At 48.1% G+C, this 19496-nt stretch overlaps 1 protein-coding gene across 1 annotated transcript in view; it reads right to left on the bottom strand.

Annotated features, from left to right (window-relative positions):
• Nucleotides 1–19496, bottom strand: part of LOC310875200 (protein TANC2-like) — an 86344-nt gene that overhangs the window by 3996 nt on the left and 62852 nt on the right. Inside the window, exons 15-22 of the mRNA XM_083788344.1 lie at nucleotides 18580–18702; nucleotides 7330–7566; nucleotides 5333–5542; nucleotides 4026–4119; nucleotides 3654–3787; nucleotides 3175–3298; nucleotides 2633–2808; nucleotides 1560–1692 (exon numbers count right to left, since the gene is read on the bottom strand). Of these exons, the coding sequence (XP_083644470.1) occupies nucleotides 1560–1692; nucleotides 2633–2808; nucleotides 3175–3298; nucleotides 3654–3787; nucleotides 4026–4119; nucleotides 5333–5542; nucleotides 7330–7566; nucleotides 18580–18702 (1231 nt within the window). The remainder of the gene's footprint in view (nucleotides 1–1559; nucleotides 1693–2632; nucleotides 2809–3174; nucleotides 3299–3653; nucleotides 3788–4025; nucleotides 4120–5332; nucleotides 5543–7329; nucleotides 7567–18579; nucleotides 18703–19496) is intronic.

Below are 19496 nucleotides of genomic sequence, written 5' to 3'. Positions count from 1 at the left end.
ACAGGAAGCCCCTTGGACAGGATATTGTAAACGGTGTTGACTACATTTTTCCACTGAAGAAAACTAAATGGAAACTAAATTAAAACTATGCTATGATGACTAAAACTAAGACTAAATATACTGACAATTTCGTCAACAAATAAAAACTAGACTAACATGTTAGGAAGGGACTAGTGGACACGAGATCCAGTATAAGTCATTTTACACTTTGTTGCATGCTGAAAAAAGCAGATCGGCTATTTTCAGCAAGTGTAAAATAAGTCATTATGACGGCAACAAACCTTGGTTGTCTTTTTTCCATTGTTAATATTGTATCTGTGTTGTCCCAACCTATTGTTTTACCTGTTTCTCCGACATATTGTAAACCACATTTGTTACATGTGATTAAGTAAATGCAGTTGCTGGTTCTGGTTGTTATTCGTTGTTTAATCTCCAACACGCGTTTTGTAGTTCTATTTTTGACTAATTGTTTGGGTTTGAAGTATTCTGGTCCCTCGCGTGCTGGTGTGTTGATTTCTTTTAGCTTGCTGTGTACTAGATAATCTTTAAGGTTTTTGTTTTTTCTGTAGGCTGATATAATTTTATAATCTTTTAGAAGATCATCCGTTCGGTTCTCAAAATTCCTTTTTATTCTGTTGTTGGCTAGTGTGCTCTGTGTTGAATAACTGGTTATCAGGGCCAATTTAGGGCCTGGATCTCGCACTCTTATTTCTAAGAAGGTACTTTGAGCTTTCCGGAGGAATGTCCTAGTGTATCCCCTTAGTCTGAGTGCCTTAAATAGTGTTTTACAAGCTATTTTGAAATCACTTCTTTGCGTGCAAATCCTATGGAATCTTAGTAGTTGTGATTTGACTATCCCTGTGTAAGAGTGTGTCGGGTGGAATGACGTTTTGTGTAATAGGGCGTGGGTGTCTGTTTCTTTAAAGAATACTTTTAAGTCTAGTTTCCCATTTGTGTTAAAGTTTGGGCCCTTGAAAATTGTTACTTCAAGAAAGTCAATCCTTTCAGTGTGTGTCACAAATTTGATCGTTATGGATCTATGATGGCTATTAAGAACATCAATAAATTCCTGGAATTCTTCCTTGCTATGTTCCCATATTCCAAAAATATCATCCAGAAACCTATAATAATGTGTTGGTTTAAGTCTGCATTTTTCTAGTGCCGTCTGCTCCCATATGCTCATGTAAATGTTTGCATAAGATGGTGCAAATCGCTTTCCCATGGCCGTCCCTTTGATTTGTAAATAAAATTAGTTGTTAAAGGAAAAATCATTCTGGGTTAGATTTAAGTCTAGTAATTGGAGTAATTCCTCTTCTGGTCGATTTGTGTCTGGGTACTTATTAAAGACTTCTTTAACTGCTAGTAGGCCTGCTTCTGTCTCAATGTTTGTGTAGAGGCTGTCTATATCTATCGAAAACAACAAGGCCTCCTTGGGGGGGGGGTGTGGGGGGGGGGTGGTGTGGGTGTGGGGTGTGGTGTGGTGTGGGGGTGGTGAGGTGTGGGGGGGTGGGTGTGGGGGGTGTGCTGTGGGGGGTGGGGTGGGGGGGAGGGGGTCTTACCTATCTTGGCTCCCTTCTTCAGCAGGGCGACGACCACGGCGGTGTTCCTGCAGCCCACGGCCCGGTCCAGAGGACGCATGCCGCTGTAGTCCACGTGCTCGATCATCGCCCCGTGGTCCACCAGGAACTGGACCTGAGACAGAGGACACACAGGGGTTTGTGGGGGTTGTAGTCCACTAGGAACTGCACCTGGAGACAGAGGACACACAGGGGTTTGTGGGGGTTGTAGTCCACTAGAAGAACTGGACCTGGAGACAGAGGGGTTTGTGGGGGTTGTAGTCCACTAGGAGAACTGGACCTGAGACAGAGGACACAGGGGTTTGTGGGGTTTGTAGTCCACTAGGAGAACTGCACCTGGAGACAGAGGACACACAGGGGTTTGTGGGGGTTATAGTCCACTAGGAGAACTGGACCTGGAGACAGAGGGGTTTGTGGGGGTTGTAGTCCACTAGGAACTGGACCTGGAGACAGAGGAGACAGAGGGGTTTGTGGGGGTTGTAGTCCACTAGGATAACTGGACCTGGAGACAGAGGGGTTTGTGGGGGTTGTAGTCCACTAGGAGAACTGGACCTGGAGACAGAGGGGTTTGTGGGGGTTGTAGTCCACCAGGAACTGGACCTGGAGACAGAGGACGCACAGGGGTTTGTGGGCTTTGTAGTCCACTAGGAGAACTGGACCTGGAGATAGAGGGGTTTGTGGGGGTTGTAGTCCACCAGGAACTGGACCTGGAGACAGAGGGGTTTGTGGGGGTTGTAGTCCACCAGGAACTGGACCTGGAGACAGAGGGGTTTGTGGGGGTTGTAGTCCACTAGGAGAACTGCACCTGGAGACAGAGGGTTTGTGGGGGTTGTAGTCCACCAGGAACTGGACCTGGAGACAGAGGGGTTTGTGGGGGTTGTAGTCCACCAGGAACTGCACCTGGAGACAGAGGGGTTTGTGGGGGTTGTAGTCCACCAGGAACTGGACCTGGAGACAGAGGGGTTTGTGGGGTCACCACCTCAGAGTCTCCGTAGAAGGCGGCCAGGTCGAGGGGTCAGGGGTCAGGGGTACAGTGGGGGTCAGGGGTCACTCACCACCTCAGAGTCCCCGTAGAAGGCGGCCAGGTCCAGCGGCGTGCGTCCGTTCTTGTCGGCGTGGTCGGCGGCGGCTCCGTGCTCCACCAGGCAGCGGACCGCCGCCAGGTGACCCTTAAGACACGCCCAGCTCAGCGCCGTGAGCCCCTCCTTGTCCGTCAGAGGCAGAGAGGCTCCTGGGAGGGCAAAGGTCAGAGGTTACAGCTCCCCCGGAACCGTACCGGTATTGCAGCCTGGCCTTAAACACATGAACGCGCTGCTCCGTTGACTATCACTGTGCACGTTCACGACGGCAGCACGCTCGTACGCGTTCGTGCACGTTCAACGGCAGATTTGTTTTTATTTAGTTTTAGTCAGTGAAAAAAGGTAGTCGACGAACATTGTTCGTCTTAGTTTTAGTCGACGAAAACAACACTGGTCATGGGGTGAAGGGGTCATGGGGTCAGGGGGTCATGGGGTCATGGGGTCAGGGGGTCATGGGGTCAGGGGGTCATGGGGTCATGGGGTCATGGGGTCAGGGGGTCATGTTCGGGGGGACCCACCTTGTCCCAGCAGGAACTCCACCGTCCCCAGGTGTCCCTCAGAGGAGGCCATCATGAGGGGCGTTCTGCCCTGCTTATCAGCCAGGTTGATGTCCGCTCCATGACCCAGGAGCAGGTCCACGATCTGGACCGCACGCACGCAGGCACGCACGCACACACGCACGCACGCACGCCACACACACACGCACGCACGCACGCACGCACACACGCAGGCAGGCACGCACGCACGCACGCACGCACGCCACACACACACGCACGCAGGCACGCACACACACACACACACACACATGACAGTCACGATGTGAGCTTCTATACAAGCAGCTGTTCCTCACTTTTCTGAATCCGGGGCCCAGAATGGGGACAGAGGGGGACAGGGGAATGGGGGGTCTCACCTGCCAGTGGCCCTGCCTCACGGCGCTGAAGAGGGAACAGGGAGGGGACAGGGGGAAGGGGACAGAGGACAGAGGGGGGGGTCTCACCTGCCAGTGGCCCTGCCTCACGGCGCTGAACAGTGGGACGACGCCCCTCCGGTTGGGCGTGGCCACGGCCGCGCCCTGCTCCAGCAGCAGACGACACACCTCCAGCTTCCCCCGCCCCGACGCCGCCGTGAGCGCTGAGACACGGAGAGAGAAAGGGTTAAACTGAGACACCAAGGGTTAAACTGTCCCCTCCCTCTGTCCCCATGACACGGAGAGACACAGACAGACAGACAGACAGGTTCTTACCTGTCTCACCCCACAATATGACAGACAGACAGGTTCTTACCTGTCTCACCCCCACAGTATGACAGACAGACAGGTTCCTGTCTCACCCCACAGTATGACAGAAACACAGACAGACAGGTTCCTTACCTGTCTCACCCCACAGCGAGTCGAAGTTGTTGATCTGAGCGCGCTCCACCTCCTCCTCGTCCTTTTCTGGGAGGTCCAGAAGATATGACACGATCTGATGGGTGGACCCAATTAAAGATATGACACGATCTGATGGGTGGACCCAATTAAAGTTATGACACGATCTGATGGGTGGACCCAATTAAAGATATGACACGATCTGATGGGTGGACCAATTAAAGATATGACACCATCTGATGGGTGGACCCAATTAAAGATATGACACGATCTGATGGGTGGACCAATTAAAGTTATGACACGATCTGATGGGTGGACCCAATTAAATTAGCACATAACGCAGGAGGCAGCAGGACTGAAAACGAGTGCTTCCAAACTCTGACGGAAACATGGCCGCCGTCTGCACATGGGCAATAGACAAACGAAGAGGAAACCTAACGTCATTTGTCGAACCAATCACGTACATTCAGTTGTTCATGAGATGGTGTATGTAGCTTGTAGGTCTGCTATTTTTGAAAAATCGAAGAATGAGTTAATCAGACCAGTGTGTGTCCAGTGGAAACCTCGTATGAATCTGATCTCAGGTCAGAATGGGTTAATCAATCCTGCCTGGTATACATGTAGAAAAAAATCACACCCGTGTGAAGTGAGGGGCGCTAATATATTAAAGTGTAATTCAATGTTGATGAGGTGATGTCATGGTGACGTAAAACAAACGGTGCAAACAGACATTAAACGCCGTTAACGTGTGTGTGTGTGTGTGTGTGTGTGTGTGTGTGTGTGTGTGTGTGTGTGTGTGCATGCGTGCGTGCGTGTGCAACTGTGCTGCTTTTGCATTACATGTACAAGTGAGCACAATTTGACTGACTATACATTTTGCACCTGTAGAGGGCAGCAAACACACACATTTCCTGGTGTTGAGTTGAACGCCTACATTTCCAAGAGCTTGTCGGGGTGGGGGGGTCCCCAGTTCAAATATGATTATTTTGGGGGTCCCCAGTTAAAATACGATTATTTTGGGGGGTCACTGACGAAAACTAAATGGAAACTAAATTAAAACGAAGCTACGATGACTGCGACGCGTTGTGAGCTTGTAGATCGGCTATTTTCAGCAAGTGAAAAAGTCCTTACGACGGCATCAAGGCCCGCCAAAAACAACTGTAGATTCAGTCGACTAAAATCTTATGACATTCAGTCGACTAAAACTAGACTAAACACTAAGACATTCCAGGTGAAACTGGAAAAAACTTCAAATCAAAATGTCGCTGCCAAAAACAACACTTCCATGACCATATAAGGGCATTGTTTACCTCTGTGTAGCCCATGCTGGCGGCGGCGATGAGCGCCTGCTGCACCGCGTGGTTCTTGGTGAAGGCTGCCGGCGCCCCCTGCTGGCCTGGAGGGGGAGGGGGGGGCGGACCCCCCCAGTCACACTGGATCAGGAACTTCACCACGTCCATGTGACCGCGCAGCGCCGCGTGCACCACGGCGCACTGCCCGGTGCGGTCCAGATGGTCCACCTGGAACACACCGCACGCACACACACACACACACACACACACACCGCACGCACACACACACACACACACACACACACACACACACACACACACACGCACACACGCACGCACGTACGCACGCACGCGCACACGCACACGCACACGCGCACACGCACACGCACACGCACACACACGCACGTACGCGCACACACACACACACACACACACACAGGTCAGGAGAAGGCGTACAGACGTAATTAAAACACATTCATTCACATCGTCATCATCATCATAATCATCGTTGTTGTTTGAGAAAAAAAAATAATTACAGAGGTTCGACAAGGCAGGCAAACAGTGACGGGGCAGACAGGAAACACTAGGAACAAAACTACAAAGTAAAAGCACACAAGGGTATGAGGTAAAACTCAAACTGGAACTATAAGGAAACCAAGAACACTAAACTAACACACAATACTTAAAAAATCACAAGAGCACAACAGAAAAGTAAAACACTAACTAAAAATATAAGAACGAGGAACACTAGAAAACACAACACATGTCAAAGAACGTGACAATAAGTTTCTGGGCAAGGTGCAACTTCCCATAAAACAGCCCAGCGTCACTATTTTTGGAAAGAATGAAAGGGCACTTAACCCATTTTGACCTGAGATCAGATTCTACAAAATGTCTTCTACATCCTGACAGTTTTCTGAAAAAGCTATGTTTCTATTATGTCAGTCGTTCTTCGATTTTTCAAAAATAGCAGAACCTACAAGCTCATAGCGCGCCACTCGGTGGCGCGCTATGAGCTTGTAGATCTGCTGTTTTTCAATAGCTAAAGCATAACATGATGCTAACACCAAAATGGGTTCCCGACCCCAAAATAGATAATGGGACACTTCACCCTTTTTGCAAAAAAGTATATGTTAATGACGTTTAGAAGCTTTAGAACACTTTCCTGGGGGTCTTTATGTGTGTAATATGGTTTTAGATATTTTAGATCAGGGGTACCCAACTGGCGGACCGCGGTCCAACCACCTCTTTGCGGACCACCCAAAAAAAAAGAAAAAAGAAAAAAAACGTTTTTTTTTTTTTAAGTTAATAATATAAATAACATCAGATGGTACATTTCTCATGTGAAATTGCTGCAAAGGCCCCCAAAATGTCCCCCAAGGGCCCCCAAAATTCTGGCGCGCGCTATGCGCGCGCCAGAATGCAGTGTGGCCTGCCAGGGCGTATAACTCCCGGCCTGATTTGGAGTTCCACTCCGGGCCTGCACTCTGCACCCCATTATTGGTTGGGTGGAAGGGGATCTGATTTGTATAAGCTTGGCTTGACCATACTAAACGGGCATAGAGCCCCGCTCTCCGATGGACGCCGCGCATGGGACCGGACCTCGGTCTTATTCAAAAAATTATTTGTGGACCTTCATCATTTCTAGTTGAGGACCCCTGTTTTAGATTGTAGCAGTGTCTCTGATGTAATGGACACTGGGCTCACTTCCTTCCTGGACTACATGTTGTCTCAGTAAGACAGCTCTCGCCCTATCCACAAGGAGGAGCAGTGCACCAAAGAAGTATGGGAATTGTAGTCCAGGAAGGTAGTGAGACCAGTGTCCATGACATGAGAGACACTGTGCTCACTGCTACAATCTAAAATAACTAAAACCACATATTACACACATAAAGATCTCCAGGAAAGTGTTCTAAAGCTTCTAAACGTCATTAACATATATCTTTTTGCAAAGAGGGTGAAGTGTCCCTTTAAAAGCAAAGAGCGAAAGAAAGGCCCACGCCGTCCGTACGTACCTTGGCCCTGCGGCGACAGAGCGCGCTGACGACGGCCATGTTGCCGCCCGCCGCGGCGTACCCCAGCGGGGCGAGGCCGCTCTCAGACGGGGCGTCCACGTTGGCGCCGAACTCCAGCAGCAGGGCGACCATGTCCAGGTAGCCCAGGTGGGCGTGGACACACAGCACGGGGGCGTTCTGCAACACCTCCGTGCGGTAGTTCAGGTTGGCCCCGCCCAGCATCAGCAGCCGGCTTACCTGGACGACATGGTTGCAACACGCACGCGACATGGTAAATAAATGCACACGTAAGACATCAAAGGAGGCTTCAGCCCCCTGACCCTTTTTACCCGCCTGTAAAACAACTGCCCTTTTACCCGCCTGTAAAACAACTGCCCTTTTACCCGCCTGTAAAACAACTGCCCTTTTACCCGCCTGTAAAACAACTGCCCTTTTACCCGCCTGTAAAACAACTGCCCCTTTTACCCACCTGTAAAACAACTGCCCTTTTACCTGTCTGTAAAACAACTGCCCCTTTTACCCGCCTGTAAAACAACTGCCCTTTTACCTGTCTGTAAAACAACTGCCCTTTTACCCGTCTGTAAAACAACTGCCCTTTTACCCGCCTGTAAAACAACTGCCCTTTTACCTGTCTGTAAAACAACTGCCCTTTTACCCGCCTGTAAAACAACTGCCCTATTACCCCGTCTCCAGGGGGAGCCTATTATCGTTTTGCGCAATTGATGAAGACGAACTCCGCAAAACCATATCACAGATGACATCCTCCTCCTGTTCTTTGGATACAATTCCCACCACCTTTCTCAAAGAGGTCTTAGACAGTGTGATCGGAGACATCCTAAAAATTGTAAATAGCTCTCTCCAATCTGGCATCTTCCCAGACACCCTGAAGACGGCCGTTGTTAGGCCCCTTCTCAAAAAACACAACCTGGATCCCTCTGTTTTGGGTAACTATAGGCCTATTTCAAATCTACCCTTTCTGGGCAAGGTTTTAGAAAAATGCATCTGTCATCAATTGGATAAATTTATACAGAACAATAATGTGCACAACAAATTCCAATCTGGATTCAGGAAAAGTCACAGCACTGAAACTGCACTGGTAAAAGTAATGAATGATCTTAGGGTGTCTGCTGACAAGAAACATGTATCGGTTCTCTTACTCCTAGATTTAACGGCTGCATTCGACACAATTGATCATTCAATTTTAATACAGCGCCTGGAGCACTGGGTAGGCCTGTCTGGTACGGCCCTGTCATGGTTCTCCTCCTACCTCTCAAACAGAAGCTACTTTGTCAATCTAGCCGAGTTTGATTCAGACAAACACAACATCAGCTCTGGTGTCCCACAAGGCTCGATCCTTGGTCCTCTGCTGTTCTCCTTATACATTTTGCCATTGGGTGAACTAATTTCCAATCACGGAGTCAATTTTCATTTCTATGCTGATGATACCCAGCTATATCTTTCTGTGGCCCCAGATGATCCCTGTGCATTAGACCCGCTGTTGACCTGTCTGTCTAGCATTAAATGTTGGATGAGTGAGAACTTTCTCAAACTAAATGAGGATAAGACAGAAGTTCTCATAATCGGTTCTAGCGAGCAAAAAGAATCAATAATTAGCAGACTTGGCAACCTGACTGTAGAAAGTAACAGTACAGTAAAGAACCTGGGGGTTATTATTGATTCTGAATTAAATTTTAATTCACACATTAATCATGTTACCAAGATTGCCTTTTTTCACCTTAGAAATATTGCACGAATCAGAGCCTATCTGTCCTTGGACGATGCAAAAACGCTAATCCATGCCTTTGTTTTTTCTCGGCTTGACTATTGCAATGCACTTTTTTCAGGACTCCCTAAGAAAACGACTGACAGATTACAACTTGTCCAAAATGCAGCAGCTAGAGTCTTAACTAGAACTAAGATGAGAGAACATATTACTCCAGTTTTGGCATCTCTGCACTGGCTTCCGGTTGTTTATAGGATTGACTTTAAAATTCTGTTACTTGTCTATAAAGCTCTCAATGGTCTCGCACCTCCGTACCTCCGTGACTGCCTACCTAGATATGTCCCTAGCCGCCCCCTCAGGTCCTCCAATGCTGGCCTACTTGAAGTGCCTAAAAAAAAGTGCACAAAAAAGTACGGTGAGGCAGCTTTTTGCTTCTATGGCCCAACAGCCTGGAATAAACTTCCATTCGAGCTCAGACACGCACCCTCTGTAGACATTTTTAAATCTCAACTCAAGACTCACCTCTTCACCCTTGCTTTTAGTTGAGTTTTATTTTTATTTTATGTCTTTTTATTTATTTTATGTTCTTATATTCGGGTTTTTTTTCTCTGCTATTGTTTTATCATTTTAACTACTTGTGTTTTTATTGTATTTTATTTTTGTGTCCTGCCCTGTGAAGCACTTTGAGCTGCATTTATGTATGAAAAGTGCTATACAAATAAAGTTTATTATTATTATTAAAACAACTGCCCTTTTACCCGTCTGTAAAACAACTTCCCTTTTACCCGTCTGTAAAACAACTGCCCTTTTACCCGTCTGTAAAACAACTGCCCTTTTACCCGTATGTAAAACAACTGCCCTTTTACCCGTCTGTAAAACAACTGCCCTTTTACATGTCTGTAAAACAACTGCCCTTTTACCCGCCTGTAAAACAACTGCCCTTTTACCTGTCTGTAAAACAACTGCCCTTTTACCCGCCTGTAAAACAACTGCCCTTTTACCCGCCTGTAAAACAACTGCCCTTTTACCCGCCTGTAAAACAACTGCCCTTTTACCCGTCTGTAAAACAACTGCCCCTTTTACCCGTCTGTAAAACAACTGCCCTTTTACCCGTCTGTAAAACAACTGCCCTTTTACCCGCCTGTAAAACAACTGCCCTTTTACCCGCCTGTAAAACAACTGCCCTTTTACCTGTCTGTAAAACAACTGCCCTTTTACCCGCCTGTAAAACAACTGCCCTTTTACCCGCCAGTAAAACAACTGCCCTTTTACCCGCCTGTAAAACAACTGCCCTTTTACCCGTCTGTAAAACAACTGCCCTTTTACCCGCCTGTAAAACAACTGCCCTTTTGCCCGCCTGTAAAACAACTGCCCTTTTACCTGTCTGTAAAACAACTGCCCTTTTTACCCGCCTGTAAAACAACTGCCCTTTTACCCCGTCTGTAAAACAACTGCCCTTTTACCCGTCTGTAAAACAACTGCCCTTTTACCCGTCTGTAAAACAACTGCCCTTTTACCCGTCTGTAAAACAACTGCCCTTTTACCTGTCTGTAAAACAACTGCCCTTTTACCCGTCTGTAAAACAACTGCCCTTTTACCCGCCTGTAAAACAACTGCCCTTTTACCTGTCTGTAAAACAACTGCCCTTTTACCCGCCTGTAAAACAACTGCCCTTTTACCCGCCTGTAAAACAACTGCCCCTTTTACCCGCCTGTAAAACAACTGCCCTTTTACCCGCCTGTAAAACAACTGCCCTTTTACCTGTCTGTAAAACAACTGCCCTTTTACCCCGTCTGTAAAACAACTGCCCTTTTACCCGCCTGTAAAACAACTGCCCTTTTACCCGTCTGTAAAACAACTGCCCTTTTACCCGCCTGTAAAACAACTGCCCTTTTACCCGTCTGTAAAACAACTGCCCTTTTACCCGCCTGTAAAACAACTGCCCTTTTACCCGTCTGTAAAACAACTGCCCTTTTACCCGTCTGTAAAACAACTGCCCTTTTACCCGTCTGTAAAACAACTGCCCTTTTACCCGCCTGTAAAACAACTGCCCTTTTACCCGTCTGTAAAACAACTGCCCTTTTACCCGCCTGTAAAACAACTGCCCTTTTACCCGTCTGTAAAACAACTGCCCTTTTACCCGCCTGTAAAACAACTGCCCTTTTACCCGTCTGTAAAACAACTGCCCTTTTACCCGCCTGTAAAACAACTGCCCTTTTACCCGTCTGTAAAACAACTGCCCTTTTACCCGCCTGTAAAACAACTGCCCTTTTACCCGTCTGTAAAACAACTGCCCTTTTACCCGCCTGTAAAACAACTGCCCTTTTACCCGTCTGTAAAACAACTGCCCTTTTACCCGCCTGTAAAACAACTGCCCTTTTACCCGCCTGTAAAACAACTGCCCTTTTACCTGTCTGTAAAACAACTGCCCTTTTACCCGTCTGTAAAACAACTGCCCTTTTACCCGTCTGTAAAACAACTGCCCTTTTACCCGTCTGTAAAACAACTGCCCTTTTACCCGTCTGTAAAACAACTGCCCTTTTACCCGCCTGTAAAACAACTGCCCTTTTACCCGTCTGTAAAACAACTGCCCTTTTACCCGTCTGTAAAACAACTGCCCCTTTTACCCGTCTGTAAAACAACTGCCCTTTTACCCGTCTGTAAAACAACTGCCCTTTTACCCGCCTGTAAAACAACTGCCCTTTTACCCGTCTGTAAAACAACTGCCCTTTTACCCGTCTGTAAAACAACTGCCCTTTTACCCGCCTGTAAAACAACTGCCCTTTTACCCGCCTGTAAAACAACTGCCCTTTTACCCGCCTGTAAAACAACTGCCCTTTTACCCGTCTGTAAAACAACTGCCCTTTTACCCGCCTGTAAAACAACTGCCCTTTTACCCGTCTGTAAAACAACTGCCCTTTTACCCGCCTGTAAAACAACTGCCCTTTTACCCGCCTGTAAAACAACTGCCCTTTTACCCGTCTGTAAAACAACTGCCCTTTTACCCGTCTGTAAAACAACTGCCCTTTTACCCGTCTGTAAAACAACTGCCCTTTTACCCGTCTGTAAAACAACTGCCCTTTTACCCGTCTGTAAAACAACTGCCCTTTTACCCGCCTGTAAAACAACTGCCCTTTTACCCGTCTGTAAAACAACTGCCCTTTTACCCGTCTGTAAAACAACTGCCCCTTTTACCCGTCTGTAAAACAACTGCCCTTTTACCCGCCTGTAAAACAACTGCCCTTTTACCCGTCTGTAAAACAACTGCCCTTTTACCCGTCTTCAAAACAACTGCCCTTTTACCCGTCTGTAAAACAACTGCCCTTTTACCCGTCTGTAAAACAACTGCCCTTTTACCCGTCTGTAAAACAACTGCCCTTTTACCCGTCTGTAAAACAACTGCCCTTTTACCCGTCTGTAAAACAACTGCCCTTTTACCCGTCTGTAAAACAACTGCCCTTTTACCCGTCTGTAAAACAACTGCCCTTTTACCCGTCTGTAAAACAACTGCCCTTTTACCCGTCTGTAAAACAACTGCCCTCTCCAGACCAACGAATGAATGCAGCGTTTACTACACGGTGAAAGAAATGCAAAATGCCCCTCCTCTCCTTTCCATGAAGGCAGCGTTCAGGAGAATTGCGTTCCAAAGTCTCCTGAACTTGAATGCAGCATTTTGCGTTGAACTAATTGTGTTTATGAATCCATGTCGTTACACCCCCGCATCTCCACTAGCTACAGAGTGCTGGGTTGCGCCCCGAAAATATCTGATCTACAAGCTCTCAACGCGTCGCGCTGCAGAAGGAAGGCCATGGTGTACATCAGTTGGTTCCCAAACTTGTTCGCGTCAAGGACCCCCAAATCAACATTTATTAGGCCACGGACCCCCATTTGTAAACATTATGCCAGTGACCCCGATAAGGACCCCCCATTTGTAAACATTATGCCAGTGACCCCGATAAGGGAGGATTTTTACGGCTCTAGCAGTGATTCCGAAACATTGATTTCATGGACCCCCCCCCCCCCCCCCCCCCCAGTTTCACACGCATTATGCTACGGACCCCAGATTTAATGGAATTTCTATCTCTGTTACCCCAATTTATATTGTAAAACCACTGTTAATTTACCTCTGAGATTGTAAAGATGTACAGAGTTACAGACCCATAAGGGTCCATTTGCTGGGGGACTCCGAGGAACTCCCTCAAGTACCCCTCGAGTAGGAATATATTTTCAGATCTGAGGGTGAGGGTGGATCTTTTTTTTTTAGAGGGTTGACGTAGGGTAGCTAGGGAAGGGCAGTTGTGAGTGATAGTGGGTGTAGGGTAGGTAGGGAGGGGCAGTTGTGAGTGATAGTGGGTGCTCACGTCACAAAGGCAAATTTATTTTTTCCGTTTTATGAAAATGTCCGATCTTTGAGCCCCTCCTATACATAGGTTTAATGTTTGTCTTTAGCGCCCCTCACTTCACACGGGTGTGATTTTTATTATTTACATTTCCTTCTTTATCGCAGGCACGCCTTTATCATGTCGGCGTCGTCATTGTCGTGGGTTGTTATTGTTGGTTGTCATCATGGCCGCCGCCAGTTCCCACCTGATGTTGTGTGGGAGTTCTGATTGGTCCAGACCATGCTCAGTAACTGCTAGCTTGCACAGCGTCTTAAGACTAGGACTCAAGTCTAACATGTACAGGTCTTTGGGTGTGTCGTGTCCTCCAAAGAGGATGATACGATCTCCCACCATGCAACAGCTCATACTGTTCAATGGACCTGGTCCTTTCCCCTTGGGCTCAACTTTCTTCCAGGAGAAGGTCTCTGGACGGAATTTCCACACATCTTTGAGGGGCTTATAGTTCCTGCCACCAAATATGTACAGCTCTCCATTGTAGGTAAAGGCTGAATGATCCCAGCGTCCTTCTGGAAGAGGCTGTGCAGAAGGTGTGCTCAGCCAGAGGTCGGTCTCTGTGTCAAACACTCTGATGGTGTTGTAGTAGCGACCCCCCATACAGCCCCCAAATACAAACATCTTTGTCCCGATGATGGTAGCAGAGTGACACCATGAAGCAGGAGGTGGAGTTCCTCTGGTGTTAATTAAAGTCCAGACCATTGTGCTGGTGTCCAACTTGTACATGTCATTAGTGGATCTAGTCAGCTTGGTGTATCCTCCATGGATAAACATGACCTTCTCCAACACACAGGCTGAGTGGTGGTACCTCTCCTCTGGAACAGTCCCAGAAACCCTGGGTTGGAACCATCTGTGGGCGTCAACATCAAATGCATAAAGCACATTGCAGTACTCCTCCACTTCCCAGCAGCCTCCCCAGATGTAGACTGCATCTTCTATCAACACAGCTGTGTTGCCGAAGCGCATGGATGGAACCTCTAGGGGGCGTCCTCCTCCTCCTCTTCCAGAGTTCACTGGGGTCAGCTTCCTCCAGCATAAAGACACTGTGTTGAAGACGTGAACATCAATGTGATCAATGTCTCCTCCAAAGCAGTACAGCTTGTCCTGCAGCACCACAGCTGCATGGAGACATCTCTCTGCTCCTCCTTTCAGATGGACGGTCCAGCGGATCATTCTAACGTCACAATGTCCTTGATTCTCTGTCCCACAATGCAGTTCTTTGTCTCTCTCTGTCCCACAATGCAGTTCTGTCTCTCTGTCCCACAATGCAGTTCTGTCTCTCTCTGTCCCACAATGCAGTTCTGTCTCTCTGTCCCACAATGCAGTTCTGTCTCTCTGTCCCACAATGCAGTTATGTCTCTCTCTGTCCCACAATGCAGTTCTGTCTCTCTGTCCCACAATGCAGTTCTGTCTCTCTGTCCCACAATGCAGTTCTGTCTCTCTCTGTCTCACAATGCAGTTCTGTCTCTCTCTCTGTCCCACAATGCAGTTCTGTCTCTCTCTGTCCCACAATGCAGTTCTGTCTCTCTCTGTCCCACAATGCAGTTCTGTCTCTCTCTGTCCCACAATGCAGTTCTGTCTCTCTGTCCCACAATGCAGTTCTGTCTCTCTGTCCCACAATGCAGTTCTTTCACCACACGCCACCTCTTATATCGCTACAGAGGTACAAACGTCACGTGAAGCCGACGGCCAATCCGTGAAGCCGGCTTGTTGCGTCGGCCAATCATGGAAGCCGAAGGAGCTGCTGATGTCATTGGTCTAAAAAAGGGATGCTCAAAAGTTAGATTGTGATCTACCAGTAGATCACATGACATGCCCCAATAGGGCACCGAAGTCCTGACGTCACTCCCTCATCCCCTGGTTCTAAAGTCCTGACGTCACTCGCTCCTCCCCTGGTTCTAAAGTCCTGACGTCACTCGCTCATCCCCTGGTTCTAAAGTCCTGACGTCACTCGCTCATCCCCTGGTTCTAAAGTCCTGACGTCACTCGCTCATCCCCTGGTTCTAAAGTCCTGACGTCACTCGCTCATCCCCTGGTTCTAAAGTCCTGACGTCACTCGCTCCTCCCCTGGTTCTAAAGTCCTGACGTCACTCGCTCATCCCCTGGTTCTAAAGTCCTGACGTCACTCACTCATCCCCTGGTTCTAAAGTCCTGACGTCACTCGCTCATCCCCTGGTTCTAAAGTCCTGACGTCACTCGCTCAACCCCTGGTTCTAAAGTCCTGACGTCACTCGCTCATCCCCTGGTTCTAAAGTCATGACGTCACTCGCTCATCCCCTGGTTCTAAAGTCCTGACGTCACTCGCTCATCCCCTGGTTCTAAAGTCCTGACGTCACTCGCTCATCCCCTGGTTCTAAAGTCCTGACGTCACTCGCTCATCCCCTGGTTCTAAAGTCCTGACGTCACTCGCTCATCCCCTGGTTCTAAAGTCCTGACGTCACTCGCTCAACCCCTGGTTCTAAAGTCCTGACGTCACTCGCTCATCCCCTGGTTCTAAAGTCATGACGTCACTCGCTCATCCCCTGGTTCTAAAGTCCTGACGTCACTCGCTCATCCCCTGGTTCTAAAGTCCTGACGTCACTCGCTCATCCCCTGGTTCTGCCTGGTTCACGGAAGTAATTTCTCCACGGAGAACAACATAACATTGGCTCATCTTAAAATTGTTTCATATAAGCGTTGTGGTCCAAATATAAACAAGCTGTCTCTGCGTTATTGTCAGGGAGGTGTCTCTGTATCGTTTGCGACAGTCAGTCACTCATAATATGATACAGTCTGTTTCTAGCGAACATGTAACTAATTCAGCAGCAGTAACAATATATATTATATATATATATATATATAAAAATTGTGTGTCTACGTAGGGTAGGTAGGTAGGGAGGGGCAGTTGTGAGTGATAGTGGGTATAGGGTAGGTAGGGAGGGGCAGTTGTGAGTGATAGTGGGTGTAGGGTAGGTAGGGAGGGGCAGTTGTGAGTGATAGTGGGTGTAGGGTAGGTAGGGAGGGGCAGTTGTGAGTGATAGTGGGTGTAGGGTAGGTAGGGAGGGGCAGTTGTGAGTGATAGTGGGTGTAGGGTAGGTAGGGAGGGGCAGTTGTGAGTGATAGTGGGTGTAGGGTAGGTAGGGAGGGGCAGTTGTGAGTGATAGTGGGTGCTCACGTCACAAAGGCAAATTTATTTTTTCTGTTTTATAAAAATGTCAGATTTTTGAGCCGCTCCTACACATAGGTTTACTGTTTGTCTTCAGCGCCCCTCACTTCACACGGGTGTGATTTTTATTATTTACATTTCCTTCTTTATTGTAGGCACTCCTTTATCATGTCGGCGTCGTCATTGTCGTGGGTTTTTAATTATTGTTGGTTGTCATCATGGCCGCCGCCAGTTCCCACCTGATGTTGTGTGGGAGTTCTGATTGGTCCAGACCATGCTCAGTAACTGCTAGCTTGCACAGCGTCTTAAGACTAGGACTCAAGTCTAACGTCTAATGTACAGGTCTTTGGGTGTGTTGCGTCCTCCAAAGAGGATGATACGATCTCCCACCATGCAACAGCACATATAGTAAATTGGATCCGGTCCTTTCCCCTTGGGCTCAACCTTCTTCCAGGAGAAGGTCTCTGGACGGAATTTCCACACATCATTGAGGGTCCGCTTATAGTTGGAACCACCAAATATGTACAGCTCTCCATTGTAGGTAAATGCTGAATGAAAACCGCGTCCTTCTGGAAGAGGCTGTGCAGAAGGTGTGCTCAGCCATAGGTCTGTCTCTGTGTCAAATACTCTGATGGTGTTGTAGTGCTGACCCCTCATGTAGCCCCCAAATACAAACATCTGTGTCCCGATGATAGTAGCAGAGTGACGATATGTAGCAAGCGGTGGAGTTCAGCTGGTGTTAATTAAAGCCCAGACCATTGTGCTGGTGTCCAACTTGTACATGTCATTAGTGGATCTATTCAGCTTGGTTTCTCCTCCATGGGTAAACATGACATTTTCCAACACACAGGCTGAGTGCCAGTACCTCTCCTCTGGAACAGTGCCAGAAACCCTGGGTTTGGACCGTCTGTGGGCGTCAACATCAAATGCATAAAGCTCATTGTAGAACTCCCACCCCCCCAGCAGCCTCCCCAGATGTAGACTGCATCTTCTATCAACACAGCTGTGTGGCCGAAGCGCCTGGATGGAACCTCTAGGGGGCGTCCTCCTCCTCCTCTTCCAGAGTTCACTGGGGTCAGCTTCCTCCAGCATAAAGACACTGTGTTGAAGACGTGAACATCAATGTGATCACTGTCTCCTCCAAAGCAGTACAGCTTGTCCTGCAGCACCACAGCTGCATGGAGACATCTCTGTGCTCCTCCTTTCAGATGGACGGTCCAGCGGATCATTCTAACGTCACAATGTCCTTGATTCTCTGTCCCACAATGCAGTTCTTTGTCTCTCTGTCTCAAAATGCAGTTCTGTCTCTCTCTGTCCCACAATGCAGTTCTGTCTCTCTCTGTCCCACAATGCAGTTCTGTCTCTCTCTGTCCCACAATGCAGTTCTGTCTCTCTGTCTCTCTGTCCCACAATGCAGTTCTGTCGCCACACCTGCCACATATATCACTACCAACGGTATAAATGTCACGTGACGCCTCTGGCCAATCCGTGAAGCCGGTGTGTTACGTCAGCCAGACGTACAGTAGGCTATCTGTATTCGTTTTTTATGGTTATTTTATATCCCAGTTCAAAATGAAAACTAAAACATGGTGGACATCCTCAATAATGTTTATCCTTTTTGTAAATGGTGCATTTATTTAGCGCCTTTACCCAAGGCACTTTACATAGATGGTACATTCACCCGTTCATTCACCTTTACAGAGATGGTGCATTACATTCACCCATTCATATGGAGGAAACCAACCTGCCCATCAGGAGCAATTTGGTTGGTTCAGAGTCTTGCACTTCGACACCAACTCTGGGGAAGTTACAGGACCGGCCACTCTACCCCTGAGCCACCGCCGCCCTGTTTTCTCACAGAGCACCAGCACCACAGAGCACCAGCACCACAGAGCACCAGCACCACAGAGCACCAGCGTCACAGAGCACCAGCACCACAGAGCACCAGCACCACAGAGCAGCAGCGGCACAGAGCAGCGGCGTACCTTAATATTGGGCGTGTAGAGGTTCCTGAGGGAGGACAGCGCGGTGGAAAGCCCCTCTGTGCTGTAGGACACCCAGAGACCCTGCAGGACGGACGAGGACACGCCCACCTTCTTACTGAGACCCTGGAGGAGAGGAGACCAAAGATGAGCTCCTTCACATAGTCTGTGTGTGTGAGTGTGTGTGTGTGTGAGTGTGTGTGTGTGTGTGTGTGTGTGTGTGAGTGTGTGTGTGTGTGTGTGTGTGTGTGTGTGTGTGTGTGAGTGTGTGTGTGTGTGTGTGTGTGTGTGTGTGTGTGTGTGTGTGTGTGTGTGTGTGTGTGTGTGTGTGTGTGTGTGTGTGTGCGCGCGTGCACCTTGAAGATGTGAGCCTTCAGGATGTGGTGTCTCTCTCTCTCTCTCTCTCTCTCTCTCTCTCTGTAATGTAATGTAAAGTGGATGTCTCTCTACCTTAAAGATGTGAGCCTTCAGGATGTGGTGACCCAGTGTCTCTCTCTCTCTCTCTCTCTCTCTGTAATGTAATGTAAAGTGGATGTCTCTCTACCTTAAAGATGTGAGCCTTCAGGATGTGGTGACCCAGTGTCTCTCTCTCTCTCTCTCTCTCTGTAATGTAATGTAAAGTGGATGTCTCTCTACCTTAAAGATGTGGGCCTTCAGGATGTGGTGACCCAGTGTCTCTCTCTCTCTCTCTCTCTCTCTGTAATGTAATGTAAAGTGGATGTCTCTCTACCTTAAAGATGTGGGCCTTCAGGATGTGGTGACCCAGTGTCTCTCTCTCTCTCTGTAATGTAATGTAAAGTGGATGTCTCTCTACCTTAAAGATGTGAGCCTTCAGGATGTGGTGACCCAGTGTCTCTCTCTCTCTCTCTCTCTCTCTGTAATGTAATGTAAAGTGGATGTCTCTCTACCTTAAAGATGTG

Source organism: Protomyctophum parallelum, assembly GCF_964188405.1.
Source record: "Protomyctophum parallelum genome assembly, chromosome: 17".
In the NCBI taxonomy this organism is placed as follows: domain Eukaryota; kingdom Metazoa; phylum Chordata; class Actinopteri; order Myctophiformes; family Myctophidae; genus Protomyctophum; species Protomyctophum parallelum.
Note: the sequence above shows the minus strand (reverse complement) of the source record. Positions and strands in the feature narration are given on the sequence as shown.